General features: G+C 40.4%; 1 protein-coding gene across 3 annotated transcripts in view; it reads right to left on the reverse strand.

Moving 5' to 3' along the window:
- The window catches only part of LOC128602804 (E3 ubiquitin-protein ligase RNF166), a 35,504-nt gene continuing 15,525 nt past the window's right edge, over positions 1-19,979 (reverse strand). For 2 of the 3 annotated variants that reach the window (XM_053616859.1, XM_053616861.1), the window contains 6 exons: positions 11,878-12,034; positions 10,265-10,377; positions 10,022-10,075; positions 5,865-5,979; positions 5,406-5,513; positions 1-5,187 (listed from right to left, as the gene is read on the reverse strand). In XM_053616859.1, coding sequence (XP_053472834.1) covers positions 5,122-5,187; positions 5,406-5,513; positions 5,865-5,979; positions 10,022-10,075; positions 10,265-10,377; positions 11,878-12,034 — 613 coding nt within the window. In that variant the 3' untranslated portion in view covers positions 1-5,121. The remainder of the gene's footprint in view (positions 5,188-5,405; positions 5,514-5,864; positions 5,980-10,021; positions 10,076-10,264; positions 10,378-11,877; positions 12,035-19,979) is intronic. The other variant, XM_053616860.1, reaches the window with a different exon arrangement.

The raw sequence follows: 19,979 nt of genomic DNA on the forward strand, positions 1-19,979 counted from the left end.
TGAAAGTAAGATGGGTCAGTGGTTTTATTGAGGGGGAAAAACTGCTACAAATACATCATATAAGTAACCTATTAAACCTCAAACAGCGTTACAGCTTCAACACTCCACACTGGTGTTAGCATCATATCAATCATCGTTATTACTGTTATATCATTATTACGTCATGAATGCATATTTCCACTGAGACAGCTTTTGCGCGCGCGCACACACACACGCACACCTTGCAGTCACAGGATCAGTGATGGAGCCGCTATCTTGTGAGGTGTCCTCCCCTTTGTCTCCACAAGCAAGCTCCTGCTAACAGCTACAGGAAAACGACAAGTCTCTCCTGAGCAAGAAGCCACGTGTCCTCATGTATCCACTGACATCCATATATAGTCCTTGTTCTTCCATGTCGAGCCCCAAAGGGAATGCTGAAGTGATTCATTTCTCCAGCTCATGCTTCAGCCTGCATGGACTCCCGGCCCACAATGCGGGAGACACACACGTATGGAAATGATCCGCTTTGTATCGTTCACAAAGGGAGCCAGGAAAAAAGTAAAAGCAAAGTGCCATATATAAAAAGTTTAAAAACCTACGTGTTATGCTACAGCAGTGAACATGAATATTATTTGCACATGGTATATTACAAACACTTAGAAAATAGCATTGATAGTAAATAAGTAAAAAAGTTTGGGGAAATGAGTCACGCAGTCACAGGTCATCGTTGAGTTTGAACAGCAAAAGAAACGTCCAAAGTTTTCTGCAGTTTTTAGTCCAAATACTCTCTTCGCTCTGTGTTTAATTATGAGAACAGGATTCTCATGCAACAGTCGCACCACCTGCAGCTTTAAAAACCCTTACAATCCTTATTAACATCCTTATAAAGCCAAATAAACACATTACTGCACACAACTACACCAAATGCCATTATTATTATTACTATTATTATTATTATTATTATTATTTGCCATTATACTGTCATCCATAAATGTCACAAAAAAAAGGATTATTCTCCAAAGCGCAATTTTTTTTGTGACTGTTACAAAGCACACTTGGCAGTAGGCATGTACCGATTTTAATTTTTTCATTCCGACAACTGTTTAACCTCTTATCATAACCTCTTACAATATTATAGTAATATTACAAACAGGACTACATATTACCTTCACCTGTTCTCATCATTAATGATGCCACACAGGTGACACAGTGGCAGCTGCAATCCTTCAAGGAAGCCTTGCCAGACCAAATCTGACAGGTACAGTGGATATAAAAAGTCTACACACCCCACTTAAAATGATGTAAAAAATGACACCAAGAAAAAGAAAAATCTTTTCATGATTTCAATTAAAAAACGAATAGTAATATTTTGAAGGGGGGGGGGGGGCTGGAAAAAGAAAAAAAGAAACAAAACAAACATCAGACCTAGTCGCATAAGTATGCACACCCCTTAACTGATACTTTGTTAAAACACCCTTTGCTTGTAATACAGCACACGCTGTTTTTGTGTAAAATTCTACCTACTTAGCACATCTTGATTTGTCAATTTTATTCCACTCTTCCATGTAAAACTTCTCCAGATCTATTAAAGATCTATCTGAGGGGATCTCCTGTGCACAGCCCTCTTCAAATCATTCCACAGCCCAGACATCTGAAGAATAGGCGACATTGCTGTCACACGCAGGGCGTAACCAGTACTTGCCAGATATTCCTGCAGCCCTTTTAATGTTGCTGTAAGTCTCTGGGAAGACTCCCTGGTAAGTTTTTGTCTAGTCTTTTCATCTATTTCTGCGAGACATCCTGTTCTGGGTAATGTCTCTGTGGTACCCCATGTTCTCTACTTGTCGATTCCATGGTACATCTGATGTTTGGGAATTCTTTTATACCCCTCTCCTGATCGATACCTTTCTACAATGAGATCTCGTACATGCTTTTTGAAACTCTTTGTGGACCATGGCTTCAGCGGTCGGATGAAACAAGATGTCAAGAAAGTCCTACAGAAACAGCTGATCTTTATTTGGGGTTAATCAGAATCGTTATTAATGACGTGTATGAAGTAGAATTTTAAACATCAGATTAATGAATGTGATTGGTTAATCCTGAGCACAGACATTTTAAAAGGGTGTGTATACTTATGTAACCAGGTTATTACACGTTTTTGACTTTTGCCTAATTTTCCCTTGGAAAAAAAAAAGTTTCTATTCGTTCTTTACTTGAATTTTGTTGGATGCTATATCACATAACGGATGGGAAAAGATCTGACATGATTAATTTTGGTGAAAATTTTTTTTTACACATCCCAAAACCCAGCAATTTTAACAGGTGTGTGTAGACTTTTTATATCCCCTGTATATTACTCCTATGCAACGCATGCAGCCTGAATCAGGTCGATTTATTGCAGCACTGTATATATTCTAAAGATATTTTGTATAAATTCCTTGAATTTTCCAAACTTCAGAAGCCAGTACAGTAACGTCATTAAATTGACAATTATTCTGCACAAATCAGATATTCTGCAAATGCAACACTATCTATAATAATTACATGGTGTCACTGCTACTTCTGTCAGTCCGTGTCCAAAAATCTTTTGCAGTCACTCTGTGTCTAAATACTTTTGCATCTTAACCACAAAGGAAACTTTATCACAGTACAGCAAATGCTGCTTAAAAAGGCTTCCTACTTCAATATTACTCCTGACAATATTTAATAATTATTTAAAGTGCCCTCGCAACAATATTGATCGGCACATGCCTACTTCACAGTACACAGGCAAATTAACATACCAGGACAAAATCCTTACTGATTAGAACCAAAGTGCAACATTTTACCTGCCCTTTCTGTAACGATGACCTCACCTCAGTCAGGGTTTAAACCCTGCACCAATAACGAGGTCACAATCTTACTATTCACACGTACAAGTTTCAATTCTTTCCATTAAACTGCCTCTTATAAACTGTTACGCTTGGACTGAGACTCCAGCACACAAAGGCAGAGGTTTCGTTTCTCCCGTGTTTTTTGCACAACTTCATATTACACACACTGTTAGGAGTCATAGACACACAAGACGGAGGACAAGGACACATCAGGAGAAATTACATCTAATCAAGCACTTTATAAAGAATAAACTTTACAGCCGTAAAAGAAAATAACAACGATTATGCCCTCGTGATTGGAAACTCGAATATAAAAATGAATATTGTCACCCACCAATCACTGCCAACACTCTGCGTCTTCTCTAAATCCATCACGTTCTCAGTGAGTCATCTCTCTGCATGTAGCCAGGCTGCCAAAGTGTTCAGGACAAACTGATTTCATAACTTCACAATCAACTGACGATACAAACAATACAAAATGATTGTGATCAACGCTCTGGTTTAAATTGCTGGAATAATTAAAGCGAAATTAAATATATTACAAAAGATAAGACAAAAGGATCTGATGAAAAACACCAATTGCCAGTGACGGACATTTTCTAATTTGTCTTTCAGTGCCCATGTCTGTTTTACAACCGACTGTTAATCTGAAAATAGATGGTTACATCCCATTCCAGTTTATTTTTAACCAAATTTTGATTCAGGTAGTTCTCAATTTGTCTTTCACCTGCTACTCAATATGGGACAGTGGTAGTTGATCAGGAAATGTTCAAAGCCCAGTGCTGCCACAGAACCACACTTGGGCTTCTGAATCAAGTCCTTTAACCATCAACTGCTCTATGCTTGGATTACGTTCTGCCTCTGTCTGCTGAAGGAATAAATGTCAACACTGCCATACACAATACTACACTGCCTAATTCAACATAATATCCATCACCATGAGAGTAATATTGTCATACAATAAATCCTCTCAGTCTGATATCCAGACCCACATAATGACTCCCTGCTGGTAACAAACACTGGGCATGAAATCTACTACACACATCATGCAAATACGACATGAAACTGGGCTCTGAATGGCTATGGTTCAGGCCAGACTTCCCATGGAGCGAACACTTAGTGCCACCTAGTGGTCGAGCTTTGCGTCTACATCCCCTCCGCGGCCTCATGGCCTATTCTCCACCTCTGAGATAGAGACATTTGAACAAATCAGCACACGTTTCACCTTCTCGGTATTAGTGCACCATTTTAAAGGAAACATTTTTCCAAAAATAGATATTCTTCTAATTTGATGCTTTGTAAAAAATATTATTGTAGCAAGGTAAACCAGTAAAGAGCAGAATGAAGATAAAAGCAGTACTAGTATCCTGTTGGAGAACTATAAAAGAACATTTGAACTAGAATTCAGTCATGTAGAAAATCGTGAGTGTTCGTGACGAACTAAATAATAAAATAAACAAACGTTAAAGAAAGGGGGAATGTTTAGTGATGGCCAAGTCGTGATATTGGTGATGGTGTGAACATGGGATCATCTCTCTCTGCTGTATGAGTATTGCCTAAAGCTGAGTCATTCCCACAAGGCAGGTATCATCATTCATCTCAGCTTCCTTCTGCTTACAGTAAAGTGATGGACCACCCTCTCTCTCTCGCTCTCTTACTCATATTTAGCCAACAGGAGACTCCTGGTACTGAGTTGTCCATCATTTATACGGTCACCATGGCAATAATAGGGTATTCAGCCAAGGACATCGGTGCTGGCCTAGCGACATCATTCAAGCCTGGAATAATGCTCTCATCCAGTCTGGGATATGTGATGCCTTTTCTTACTTACACTGCCATCTGTCCATGTTTGAGCAACCCAGAAAGAGAGAGAAAAACAGAATTGAAGGAAAAATGTTTGATGGTGAAATGTAGTTTTGTTTTTTCCCCCTCAAACATCAACTGAAGCTTGCTGTATTCTTTGCCAAAAGATGCGAGATACACAATGTAATGCTGTTGTTATTGACTGCAGCAGTTATGAATGACTGCATGCTCCGCCTCCATCAGCGAAGTAAGAGAAGAATTCTGGGCAGAAAATTGTGGAGATCATGTGATCAGCATCATGTGACTAACACCAGGTACAGAACAGAGAATGAAAATGATGCTCCTTTATGTTCATGTCTGCAGCATGAAGGAGGCAGAAAGATAACTGATTGGTTAACGAGGTTGGGGTAAGTGATGGTGATTGGATAGGAGGTGGTGATTGGTGGAGGCTACTGGGACAAGACTCTCAGTTCTCGGACAGAGAGAGGGCCAGTGCTGCCTGCAGTGCAGCCTCCTCGTCAATGCTGTAGTCCTGTGTTCACACACACACACACACACACACAGGCACAGAGAATGAACAAAAAAAATTTAATCAAACAAGGAAGAATTGAGCAGTGCAGGAGTAGTTTAATCCTAAATCATACCTGGCAATCAAACATAAGAAAATTACTTCAAATTATAACTAACTTCCTCCTGGTACAGAGCTCTGTGTGTGTGTGTGTGTGTGTGTGTGTGTGTTTCAGTGCTCACCACAAATGTGTCGTAGGAAAACTTGTGCCGGTGCAGGAGGTGCTGCAGGAAGTTGGAGCTCTTGTAGCTGGGGTCACCCCAGGGCATGGCTGAACACACGGGACACACCTGTGGACAGAAGCACACAATCAATACACACACACAATCAACACACACACACACACACACACACACACACACAGCAGTGTTACCTCTAGCCAAATGGCAAAATACAGCGTGGCAGGATTACATGCTGGGAATCATATGAAACCCTCTCAGAGCAGGAACACAGGATGGAAACCTGAATCTCTTATTTGTACTTGTATTATGTAAACATGTTAAACAGCTCTATGCTTGGAATAAATTAGATGTTGTCTCACTTGTAATTGGCTTTGGGTAAAATTGATACACGTACAGATGGTAAAGCATCGGCAGCCCAGCTCACTTCGGTAGAAGACCAGGGAACGTGTTAACACTCACCACTTTGTTGGGGTCGTTGCGGTGGTTTTCCATACAGTGTTTCACCAGCTCTTGTTGGTCGAGGTTTCGCGCCCCACAATACGGGCACACAAATGTCGATCGGTTTGGAATATTGCTGCAAGCAAGGAAAAAAAAAGAAAAAAGGAGAGTCAGCTTTTCAACAGCTCTCAGCCCTAGAAAATCTGAGTGAGGGTACTTCTCTATTTGTTTTCCCGCCACAGAAAATTAAGTTTGACACTACACAAACAAAGTGAAACTCATTCTCACATAATGATTTATTGCCAGTTAAATCAGCAGCAACTAAGTATGTGTACACAAAACACATTCAAGTCCATAACTCACTCGCATCACCACCAAAAAGCCACAAGTTTGTCAGGAGTTTGTCAGGAAACAATACATTACAATCTAATTTTATTAAAAAGTTGTGTAATCTCTACCAAAGTGATGGAAAGGCCAACGTGTGTAGAAAGAATGGATCTGCTCATGATCAAAAAGCATACAAGCTCATCGGTCAAGCATGCGGGAGGGAATGTCAGGGCTTGGGCTTGCGTGGCGGCTTCTGGAACAGGTTCACTACTCTTTATTGATGATGTAACTCATTATGGTAGCAGCAGAATGAATATTCAGACATCTACATAATCTAATTGTCTGCCAATTTACAGAGAAATGCATCTAATCTAATCGGGGGGAACTTCAAGATGCAGAAAGATGAAGATCCAAAACACAATGCCAACACAGCAAAGGACTTCATCGGGGGTGCGGGGGCGATGATTTTAGACTGGCCAAGTCAATCAGCAGAGCTTAACCCAATTGACCAGCATTTCACCTCCTGAAGAAGAGACTGAAGGGAGAAACCCACCAAAACAAACAACAACTGAAAGATGCTGTGGTACAAGCCTGGAAAAGCATCACAAAAGAAGAATGCAACAGTTTGGTGATATCAGTGGATGACTGGCTTTATGCAATTGTTGCAAGCAAGGGATGTGCAAAGAAAGAAAAGATTTTACAGCTTTGAGTCCTGACTGTTTGAGCGTCTGCTAGCGAGCTGACATTATCCATGCTTTTAATCAAAGTCATGTAAGTATAAGTAGCCAATGCAAGGCTCCAACTAAAAATATTCTGGTAAACAGCAGTCAACATTTACACTCAACACAAACTATTTTGGAGAAAAGAAGAAGAAAAAAAAAGGCTGCTTGCCATGATTTCCATCTAGCTCAGACACACGCAGTAAGTTAAGTGCACTTTTATGCTCCGCATCTTCTCTCAGTATAGTTTGTTTATAAAGGAACGACTGGCTAACCTCACCAAGATATTTTGAGTGGTCATACAGGCCATACATTATTATATAGTTTAGCTAGTCTTAGCTGCCTTGGTTTATGCCGTCACTTCATTTACTCACGTCAGTTTTTTAGGCATCAAAATGATCAACATACTGAAAAAAATGCAAACAAGTCCCTGTACATGGTCTGTTAGAACATTTTACAGAAGAACAAGACATGGCTTTGCTGCAGAAGTGATTATGGTTCATGCATGCATGTCCATGAGGCTCCGAAACCATCAATCACCCCATCAATCATACCCTTTAATTTATCACCAAAGAACTACTATAATTCCTTATTTATCCTTATTTATCTATTAAGGGAAAATATTGGGGGCGATATTAAGGTGTACTTTAACTTGTACTAATAAAACTTCTGTAGTAAAAACTACAGAACTCTATTCCCAAAAATTTGTGGAGTTGAAACTTAAAATAAAATTTGCTCAGTCTCCATTCAGTAACCTGGGAATGGGCGGGTTAAAAAATTATACTGCAGCCAGCCACTAGATGGCCTCAGAGACATTTTGGTGTAACTTTGGTCTCCCTGTCATGACATCCACTCATATATATGGTCATTGGCCTGATGACTATTTGGCATTTAGTGCTACATTTGGCAGAAACCCAACAGTGCTTACCCTGAGAACACCATCCTCACAGTGAAGCATGGTGGTGGCAGCATCGCGTTCTAGGAGCCAAATACAGGGTAATCCTAGAAGAAAACCTATTCTACCAAGTATTGTCTGTACTTTCAAGGTATTGTGCCTAGTTATGCAACAAACAAATGCTTTTTTTGGTTAAACGTTGTAAAAAATTGTTTAAAAAAAAAAAATCCAATTAAGTCCATTAAGGCACTGTACTTCGAAATGTTCCTATACTGTTATTTTCCTTTAACAAATAAAGGACATGTACAAAAAGGCATACATCTGAAGGTGGCATGCCAGTAACATTTTAGTACCTTATATTGAGAATGTTTATGATAATATTTGGCTATGACTGACAGTTTTGAACTTCACAGTTAAAGCAAATCAGTGTTACCATAAAATATAAACTGTTTTTAAATTTGCTAAATAACACTTACTAATGTCTTAATAGCTACATGATTAAAACACGAAAATGTTTTAGTAGGAAATCACCCTTTATGTTGAAATATAAACATACTTATACACATAATACACTTTTTAAAATCTGTTTTAAGCAAGTGGCATTAGTTGTGTAACTGTACTACTCAAAGCTGTAAATTGCATTGTAAAGGTACAATAACAGATGTGGTGGGCTTTTGAGTAGTATTTTTATAGTTTAATGCTATAATGAGCTCCCTGAGCTTCAGCACTGTGGGCAGCCTGTACGTGACTGTATTGTTCACTTACTACACTAAGCTTTTAAATATTTTAATAATTATAAAAATAGCAGAACCCAACAGAGACCATATTCATAGACAGTAACTTTGAAGACCTAATTGCCCCTTTGTGTTTCTTTTTCCCCAGTTACCTGATCAAAGCTGACACGCAAGGCTCGCAAATGGCAGAAAAGCGTTCGTCCTATTATACAGAGATCGCAAGTTCAAATCCTGGTGATGCAAAAAAGAGCAACAGAAAAAAAAGAGCATTGGCCACCTTTGCACGTTGGTAGCTGTTGTGTGATGGGGAGAGTTAATGAGCAAGACCAAATTGGGGGGGGGGGGACTAGAACATATGTGCGTGCACACACTCTCATCAACATGTAGGTAGGATTTCTATTAAATGTCTATTAGCATCATTTATTACATCCTGATTCTAACCTTTATGTTGTAATACTGTCTTGGACACACCATCATCCTCAACACTCTAAAGTGTGCATCACTGTCACACAGCAGAAGGGGTGTGTAAACTTTTCAACAGATACATAGCAGTTGCAAGGAACATAACAGAAACAGAGTAGTTGCAAGTAGCTTGTATTTGAAGCAATCCCTTCTGAATGATGAAATATAACCCTGTACAGAGGAAGGAAATGGAGTATATATCAGATTGCTAATCAGCAGGGGTGGAAAGTGACATGCTACCTATACTCTTGTAACAGTACATGAGTACATAGTTCACTGTTCACAGCACATAGTACTTTTAGCTTTGCTACACTTCAGGCAACACATGTTTAGTCTGCAGCTGCAATGTTGTAGACAGTGGAGACAGACGAGGATCCCTGGCCCAATTTATCTTCAATTTTAAAAGCTATAAAAGAAACAGCTTGATAATTATCTGCAAATTTATGTGAGCGAAAACCTGTGGATGTATCAGCATGATCTTTTGATGTGTTACAGTATGAAACCGCTATATTAAATTGATGTTCGATAGCGATTGCCTGCTGTGTTAAATGCATCGAAGTGGTGCTTCAGCCTATGGGTAATGCTCGGGATTTTGTGGAAGATATGCATTTCCCCAGATGTAGAACATTTTCTGATTAATAGGGTCAACTGTAAGCATTACCAGAGATTACCAGACTTCCAAAAGATAGGACTGGACGAGCAGACTTGCCTAGCGGGCTAATGAATGGCGTTATATCTTAACCCTGCACATTTACTACTCCAGACCCTGCACTGCTTCATGCTCTTCCTGCTCTCACACATCTGCTTCAGCTCTTGGAAGACGCTGAGGGGATGATTGTTACAGCAGTAAGAACTCTGAGGAACTGTAGTAGCAGTGCACGTCTCTGGAACATGACTTCCAGTTTCTTCTGACTCATTAACATAATCCCATTTCAAGCAATCGTCATACTTTCATATGAAGAATAAATTCATAAAAAAGGAAACATTGTATTTACAAAACAGACGTAAAACAGATTTCCCTTTAACTGAAGTTATACAAACCTGACGCTGGCACTGCTCTTCACTCGGCTGTGATGTTTAACAACACTGGTGGGACTGTGAACACAAACACCATTTTTTTACAGTTATTTTGTGACTGATCACACACCCCGTGTGTGTTTAGCTAGAGGAAACGGCTCATACTGTCTCATTCATCTCCAGCACTGGGGCTCCGGGGCCAAGCTCCCTCTCATTCACTGTAAAGCAGTTTTAGACAGTGCACACACCCAGGTGTATTGATCTTACCTGGGAATCGGCTGTGATGTGGGAACCACAGGCATGAACTTTGGGCAGTTGGCCATCTGTTCCTGCACCTTTGTGCAAGATGAGATGTGTGACCTCATTTTGACCAGCGTGATCTACCATTCAATAAAGAAAAAAAAAAAAGATAGGGTTAACGATAGAGTTAAAATAGTTAGCAGAGAGGATCGGGACAATAATTATAAAAGACAACAGTCAGTTTAAAAGAAAAGAGGTTTAAATAGGAAAGTAAAGGGGGAAAAAAATGAAATGATGTTTTACCCTGCACCTGATGGATCTGGGATTCATAGAAACAAATTACATATAATGCCCTCCACTAATATTGGCACCCTTGGAAAATACGAACAAAGAAGACTGTGAAAAATTGTCTTTATTGTTTAACTTTTTGATCTTTTGTTTAAAAAAAAAAAGAAAAGAAAAGAAAAGAAAAAAAGCCCTCATGGATATCAAACAATTGCAAACAAAACAGGTTTATCAAAAATAAAAAAAATGAATAAAAGGTGTGCAACAATTATTGGCACCCCATGAATTCATATGAGAAAAATATATTTGAAGTATATTCCCATTAATATTTTTAATTTTTTTTTAGTACACCTAGGAACAGGAAATTGTTCAACCATGACTTCCTGCTTCACAGGGGTATAAATATGAGGTAACACATAGGTCAAATTCCCTTAGTCATTCATAACAATGGGTAAGACCAAGGAATGTAGCTGTGATGTGCGGCAAAAGGTTGTTGAGCTTCACAAAATGGGAAGTGGCTATAAGAAAATAGCACAAGCATTGAAAATGTCCATTTCATGGACATTTTTTTGTTTTGTTTTTTGTGTTTTGTTTGTAATTATTTGATATCCATGAAAGCAGTGTATTTTTGTGATCTTTTTTTTTTAAACAAAAGATCAAAAGGTTAAACAATAAAGACAATTTTTCATAGTCTTCTTTACTCATATTTACCAAGGGTGCCAATATTAGTGGAGAGCACTGTATATTTTATGATATTTTCTATAATTTTGGCCCACAACATTAAATCTTTTTAGACCTCAATATTAACGTTTGTTTATGAACACAATGGGTGATTTCTTTATTTCTTTTTATTTCTGGTATCATATTTTATCCTTTAATTAACCATTGTATTGCACTGCACATGGACAATCCATTTACATGTGTGTTGTCTAAATTATATTAGTGAAGTCTTAAAAAAAAAAAAAAAAAGATTTTTTTTAAAAAAAAAAGCAAACTTCATACGATTATTTTTAATAAGAAAAAAATAATCTAGATATGCTCTTAAAATAATTTATTCATGAGAGGGTTAAAAGAATTTTTTTTTTAAAATAAGGGTCAGACAGAAGGAGAAGAAGAGTGAGAAAGGATAAAAGAATAAAAAAAATTAAAACTTCAAACACAAAAGGTTTAAAAGGAAAAAGTGCATTTTAAAAGAAGTGAAAAGAGGTTAAAAGTAAATAAGAATATCCAAAAAGCAAAGGTAAACAATGTTTTAAAACATTAAAAAAAATAACCTGGTCAAAATATGGGTTAAAAGGAAATGTGTTAAAACCACGTGTGCGTGCGTGCATGCGTGTGCGTTAGAAGGGACTAACTTTTTTGCTGCACCCTCGGCATGGTGCTTTATAAGAGGAAAGCTGCTTCTCCACACTGGAAGATTTGTCCACTTTCTTGGGGTCGAAAGGCATGCGACACAGTGGACAGAGAGGAGACGTCACCTGGAGACACGGCTGAAGGCAATCACCACAGAACCTACACACACACAAGAGATAGATAGTAAGTCTCAAAAAAGAATGCTCTACAAACAGGATATAACTACACTCTTATTACAGTCACACTCAGTATGTGGTCAGTGTACAATGATACCTCATTATAAAAAAAAATCGTTACTAGAAAAGGGATCATCATCATTACTTTGCTCGGTTTCAGCCTATATAATTTAGTTACCTAATCAACTACTTGGCAGCAAGCAATATGATTTGGCATTCTTTATAATCAACAGCCTGCCAAGCCTGACAGCATAGTTAATTGTTAGATAATATAACTAACTTTAGAGGTTATTTCACAACACTCATACTATACGATAACATTTCCAATAACAAATGGTTAATCTTCCAGTAAGAACCAGGTTTACAGATTTATAGACGAAGTGCTTTGCAAGTATTTTTTTAACAAAGCACAGCCTTTCTGCGAATCGCCCGCAAAGCCAAAGTTCATGAGCGTATGTAGAACTTGGACCAGATCCTTTATGAGGCTGAGTCAGTGGAGGGGGGCGCAGGCCAAGTGCCCTTTCTCTGTCTGACAGATGAGCCTGGGGTTTATGGGATTGCTAAAGCAGAGATTTATTCCAGGTTTCCTGCCAGGCGGGTGCTGCGTTTTATGTGCATGTTCACTCTGGGGCTTGCACTGGGCACAGCCCCCTCAATCACTGTCTTCAAGAATATATGTATACATTTATTATGCAACATCCAATAAAAAAAAAAAGACAGAAGAGAGGAATGTAGAGGATGAGAGAAAAGTGAGACCAGAAGCATGAGCAAGAGCCACCGGATCTGCAAGGATAAAACACCATTAAAATCCTATTTTTCTGTGATTGGTCTAAATAGATCACATAAAAATCACATATAGATCTAGTGCTAATACAAGCTAAGAACATTTTGTAATGTGTATTGTGCCTCCAGGAAGAACATTTTGTAATGTGGGTTGTGCCTCCACTGCATACATTAATCTCACAGCTGCGAGTGTGCACATTTAGATAGAATTCAAAACTGCATCTCAAACTGCACAACACACACTAACTGATATGCCTAATTAGTAATGACACCAATGATGTAGTGACATACTATTCAGTCCATGAGATGCCATCACAGACCTGTGCCTGCACTGTAGTCCCGTGCCCATGTCGAAGAGACGGCTCCGTCTCGTGGAATTGGGCCCCAGTTTGGAGGTGGGCCTTGTGAGGTCAGAGCTACCCCCGCCACACGGACTCGGAAACGTTGTGCATCTGCCGCAGCCTGTGCCCCCAATCCAGAAAACAGGCAAATACCCGGAGGAATTGTATGGAAGAGACTACGAGCTATAATACAGGTGGAACAGGGTAGAGCAAGTAGTAGAATTGGGGATGAGTCTCCTAACTCTCCTTTTCTTTCATGTCAGCCTGACTTGGATGTGCTCTCTACAAGTGCCTCCGAATCATTGTTTCATGACAACAATAAAACTGGATGGTGCTGTACAACCTTCCCCCTAGGATGTTAACCCTGGGTTTTCTGACGCAGATTCTATTGGAGTGGCCCGAGCTCCAGAACTTGAGCAATCTGTTGCAGCTCTAGTGGAGTCGCCCGATGAGGCTTTACAGGGCATGCTCCAGTGCTCATTTCCGACTGGGAGCGATGTTGCCATACAGTGTGTTCCTGCAGCTTATGGGAATGCTGACTGCTGCTACTTCAGTGATTCCAGTGGTGGAACAACAGTTTGAAGTTGAACCCCACCAGACATCGTCATGGGTTGATATGTTTCCCACCACTGTGTCCATGCACTGACAGTGGAATTGGCATGCGTTCTTAATGATGGGTGTACCAATAGGGGCCATTCCGTCTCACCAGGAAGTGGTCATGACTGACACTTCCTTTGTTGGGTGGAGCGCAATGTGGAATCACAGGGGTGTGTGTGGCCATTGGTCTCCAGAGAAGTCCACGGACCACATCAACCTCTTGGCGTTACGCGCAGCTTTCTTAGCCCTGCGGTACTCCTTGCTGGCTCCAGCAGGCCATCATGTGCTCATCTGCTCCGACAATACCTCAATGGTGTTTCACCTGAACCATCAGGGTGGCACAAGGTCGGTCAACTCCTTGCGTCTCACTCACAGAATTCTCACCTGATCTCTTCCCCGACTAGCGTCCCTGAGGGCGGTGCACCTCCATGGGTCCAACAACCAGGTAGCAGATACTCTCTTAAAGGACCTTTTGTGTTTGGGAGAAAGGAGGCTTTACCCGGAAGTGGTGCCCAGCATATGGCGTCAGTTTGGCGAAGCAGAGGTGAATCTTTTTGCATCATGAGTGACCACTCACTGTCGGTCGTGGTTCTCGAGGACAGAGATGGCCAGCCCACTGGGACTGGATGCACTGGCTCATGAATGGCCGACATGCCTACTTCATGCATTCCCTCCTATCCCATTGTTGTGGGAGAGAGACACAGGATTTCCCAGAGCAACCATAGGATGCTCCTCGTAGCACCCAGATGGCTAGCCAGACCTTGATTTCCCATGCTTCTGAGCCTATTGGTGGGCAGACCATAGCAGATTCTGATCCAGAAGGATCTGTCACAGGTGGATGGCAGGGTCTGGCACCCAGACCTGACCAGTCTGCAGCTCTAGGTTTGGCCTCTGAGTCCAACCCTCTTCTGGCTGATTGTGAACCTGCTGTTGTTCATACTGTCATTAGCACTAGAGCTGCATCCACACGTCAGCTCTATGCTGCACATTGGGATATTTTCTCTTCATGGTGTAAGAATCGTGGGTTAGACCCTGCATGCTTCGATATTCCAGGGGTGTTGAGTGTTTTGCAACATCTTTTGGCTGCAGACAGGGCTGCTTCCATGTTGAAAGTATATGTTGCGGCCATTTCTGCATATCATGTGCCTGTTGATGGCTCTTCCCTTGGTTCCCATATCTTGGTGAGCAGTTTTTTAAAGGTGCAAGGCGCTTAAGGCCGGCCCGCAACCCCCATTTTCCCAGATGCGATTTACCGCTTGTGCTTGACTTTCTATGTTTGCCAACATTCGAACCCCTGCAGTCTTCTGACCTCAAGTGGTTGTCTCTGAAGACTGCCTTTCTATTAGCCATTGCTTCCACTAAGCGTGTTAATGAGTTACATGCATTGCTGGTTAGTAAATTATGCACGCGTTGTTGCCAGAGGATTCTGGCGTGGTGCTGTGGCCAAATCTGTCTTTTCTTCCTAAGGTGCAGTTTCCTCAATTTGTAAATCAGTCCATTAATCTGGCTGCATTTCAAGGCTCGTCTGAAGCGACCGGGTCGAGGGAGCTCCTCGTGTCCTGTTCGGGCCCTGAAGTGTTACGTGGATGCTACCGTCAGTTTAAGGCAAACTGATCAACTCTTTGTCTGCTATGCTGGTGCAGAGAAAGGTGGCGCGGTGTCAAAGCAAACTCTGTCGAACTGGATTGTGGAAGTGGCAGGAGGTATCTCCTGTCACTCTACTAGGGCAATATGTATGTCTTGGGCTGCCTTTAGGGGAGTCTCCATGGCAGAGATCAGCGCGGCTGCTACCTGGGCTTCTCCATGCATGTTTGCACGCTTCTACAAAGTCAATGTGGCTGCCACGCATGCTGTGAGTTCAGCAGTTCTTAAGGAGAAACCGTGATAGTTTTTTTGATGAGTGGCATTCCTCATGACTATGTTGGTAGGAGTCATCCATTAGTGCTTAAGCACCACCTCTGCAGTCAGGAAAAAGAACACTAGTTACAGAGGTAACTGTGGTTCTGTGAATTCCTGATGACCGCCAGATTTCCTTTTCACTCTAAATGCGCGAGAAAGGTGTACCAAGGCCGAATGCTGAGCTAATGTGGCTAGTATCCTCAAAGCTCAGCCTATGTCACCACGTGACTTTGTTGGTATATTCTCTCAATCTAGCTGGCACTGTGATAATCCATTAGTGCTTAAGCACCGCCTGTGGTGGTCATCCAGAATTCACAGAACCACAGTTACCTCTGTAACTAGTGATTTTGCTGTGGCTTTTTAAAAAATTTGCGATGAAAATTTAGTGGTGCTTTTTTTGTGGAAAACTACTTGAATTGGCAAAATTGCAATTGCCCAAAATTGTTTTGCACGGTCTTTTGCAGTATGTTTGTTGGTAAATGAGACCTTTTAGCTGTACTCATGTTTGATGCACGTGAATCGAACTGGGCTTTGGCTGAATGCATGTTGTGATGTTACATGACGTGTCTTGGCCCAAATCTGGGGAAAATCTGTGGTAATTCTGAAAAATTTCCAGCTCCTCTGAATATTGTGGAGTTTGCTTGATTCTGCATTCATTTCTGTGATCGCAAAATCGCTAAATCCTGGAGGGACTGCCTATTTGGTGCAAAAATATGCAGCAAGTATTTGAGACTCACAAATGCTTAGTATTACAGAAGTGTTATGTAAATAACATAACCTTATTGTGAAAATCAAGGTGACTGTCACATTTACCAGAGGAAGACCTCAACAAGAGCTTGTCTTTTACAGTACGGTAGGTAAGCCGGTTAGTGCTTACTGTGACTGCCTTATCCAGCAGCAGAGCCTGTGCATCATTACTTGTTCAGCCAGAAAAAAGTTCAAACTCAATCTGGCCTGAATCCATTTTTCTCTTACAGTGTAATCTCAGACTCTTCCACTCCCTCACTTGCATTTGCTTTGTTCGTTCGTTTATAGTTCCTTCATTCTCTCTCTCTCTGCCAATCACTGTGTAGCTGGACTTCTTTGTGCCTGAAGTTGGGGCATGATGATGTGCCATTTGACAGACACGCCTGACACGGCTCTGCCTGTAAATGGCTATTACAGAATTGACAAGCTGCTTCACAGCATCTCAGAAACATTTTCATCCTATGCACTATAGTTTCAAATCCACTCTCCAAAGTGGCTAAAACTGAAAACATGTTTCTGTGTTGCAATGTGGATAAGAGAAAATGGACATTTGTGATCACAACCAAATTTTCAATATGACAGAACCTATTGTGATGCTTTTTTCAGTATAAGCTGATGGTGGTTTGGGGTGGTTTGGGGTGGGTGGGGGCGGTTGTGGCTCGCTTCTGCCCTGTATGCGTGGCGTTTGCATGTTCTATGTTCTCCCTGTGCTTCAGGGGTTTCTTCCGGGTACTCCAGTTTCCTCCACCAGTCTAAAGACATGTACTGTAGATTGATTGGCATTTCCAAATTGTCCATAGTGTGGGAATGGGTATGTGAGTGTGTGTGCACAAGATTGTGCTCTGTGATGGGTTGCCACCCCATCCAGGGTGTCCCCCGCCTGGTGCCTCAAGTCTCTTGGTATAGGCTCCAGGCTCCCCCCACGACACTGTGTACAATATGTGGTATGGAAAATGGATGGATGGGTGGAATTTCGTGTTTGACTGCTTTATATGGACTACAAACAATGCTAGGGTGTGTAAGAAAACATGTTTTGTCAAAAAAAAATTTTAAAAAATAAATTGGTGCAAAGCTCCTGGGTTAGACACACACTGCACATGCCTAGCATACTGTTTTCTATTTGCATTTCCTTGTGGATAGGAACCTTTTGGGAAACAAACTGAAAACACTAGTGTGGCCAAAGAATAAAAATTATTAGTTATTGTGGACTAAGACCTCATTCTCAGACTTTTCTTTGCATGTCCAATGTGGCTAATCATACGTAATCTACTGATTCCTCATTGGGCTTCCATTGCTTTTCTTGTCTCTCTCCTTGTCCACCAAGGTCGACACTACAGCTGAGCACTTATAAGAAAGTATGATGTGCAAACAATAAATAAATAGTAATACTTCTGCAGCTGAATGCAAAAGCAGGGACACAGGATTGATGCGTGTGTGCTTTACATTGAACCACATTTCTTTCTATCAGGAAATATAGTGTTCGCTTGTATGATAGTTTTCTGGCATGCTCACTGGGTGCTTGGCAGGGCTCGCTCGCTCTCTCTCTCTATCCCCCCCCCCCTCTCATTTCACCTATTCCCATCTCCGCTCTGTAAGTAAAATTTTAAATTAATATGTGGTGGTACATCTGGTTAAACAAATTCAGTTTATAGATTTGCTTTTGTGTAAAGCTGACTCGAGGCCATGTCTGTCACTTCAGCTTTAGCTAATGTTGTTACTCAAATAGTTTATGGTAAATTTGCTGTTGTAAAAATATCTTCCATGAGTTATTTTGATGTTAAGTGATCTTGCTGTTGCTGATTCCTGTTATCGGACTTGACATATAACTGTCGCTGATTTGTTATTAGTATTATATCATTACTGGTATTATCGAATGTGTTTTATCGGATTTAAAGGCATCAATAATAGCAAAGCACTTGCTTAAGGCTGGTTCATCTTATAGCTTACAATCAATTCTGTATAACTGTTCATTTAGCCTACGTCAGCCTATACAGTGTTTACTGTTTTCCTATATCTATGGCCGGTCGCACCCCTCGTGCATATAACGGGATATCTGCAAGCAAATAAATACAACTCATTCTTTAAAAAAACAACAAATAACAATGGCCTCCATCTCTCTGACTGGAGATCACTGTAGGTCAGCTTCATATAAACACTGTTGCAATAAACCATCACTTTGATCAGATGTATTTAATTATTTATTTACGGAAAAAGTTCAAGTGAACAACTAATCCCAGGAACGATCCCTAATATTATATTTGTGGTTCATTAAATGTAGCAACTGGTAGGGAAAGACAGAACCGTTATCTTCAAACCAGACTCAGGAAGTCAAAGAAAGAAATAAGACCAGTCAAAAGTTTTGAACATAATGATCCAAACTGTGAGCTCATTACTAGAGGAAATGCCTTCTGTATGCTAATGAAGCAAGAGCAGTGTGAGAGTTAAATCCTACAATCAATTTCACACTAACATGGCTCACAAGGCCACAGTGGAGCAGTGACTACAGACCGCTGAGGATGTGTCTCGCTGTAATCATGCAAATTAATAGTAATAGTAATGGAAATTTATAGTCTGGCAGAAAAGACGTCTCGAAGGTTATTTCTGTCTCACTTTCTCACACATCCTTTGAACAGCCTCCAGTTACACACTTCAATCAGAGCTGTCGTCACTGCTCCAGGCAAAACCTTTTCTTCCTTAAATGCTCTTTAAAGAACAAAAGATGCAATTCAATTCAATATTATTCAGACAGGTGATATGCTAGGGATAGAACAAACGCAGAAAAATTATACTGATGATCATGTCAACATCCTACTCAATTAAAATTATTGACTCAAAATTGTAGTTAAGAGAAAGTTGATTGTGTCCACACTTAAAGATGTTTGATGTGCAAATTTTCTGGTAGAGAAATTGCTGTTGCAATTGACTTGTGTCAAAACATCTCATAACATGTCCAACACGCAGATTAATCTCACAGCCGTGACTGCCAAGTCAATACACATTCAGTGAGAATTCAAGGCTGTGTTCCAAACATCATGCTGCACATTAAGCAGTATGTGTAAATAAGGACACCAAATGTCTACTTTCTCAGTATTCAATTCCATTAAATGTCAGCTGTATAGCACTTATACCAATAGACATTATCACAAGGCAGCATTGTAGAAATCCTAATGAGCAAGAGTGGAAAGAGAAAATGGTACCATTTAGTACAGCAGTATTTCAGTATAGTATTTTAGGATATAAAAAAAAGGAAAATCTTTATTTAAAAAAAAAAAAAAACATAAAATTTGGTCTACTGGTCTACAGTGTTGGTCTACTGGAATCTCACAAACAGTAATCCATGGATTGAATAATTAAGGCTTGCCCCTATGCTACGTCCACCCCCAGTAGTAAGCTAGCCTACTAACTCTAGCTAGCTAAAACTATCAGAACAAAACTATCATGTCTGGTCGCTAAAAGACACAGATAGATGGATGATACACAATTACACATACTTATGTGATCTCTCTCACATGAGTGAGATACAGCCTGAAATACAAAAATACATAGAAACATACCAAATGT

Source organism: Ictalurus furcatus, chromosome 27 (genome assembly GCF_023375685.1).
Source record: "Ictalurus furcatus strain D&B chromosome 27, Billie_1.0, whole genome shotgun sequence".
Taxonomy (NCBI): domain Eukaryota; kingdom Metazoa; phylum Chordata; class Actinopteri; order Siluriformes; family Ictaluridae; genus Ictalurus; species Ictalurus furcatus.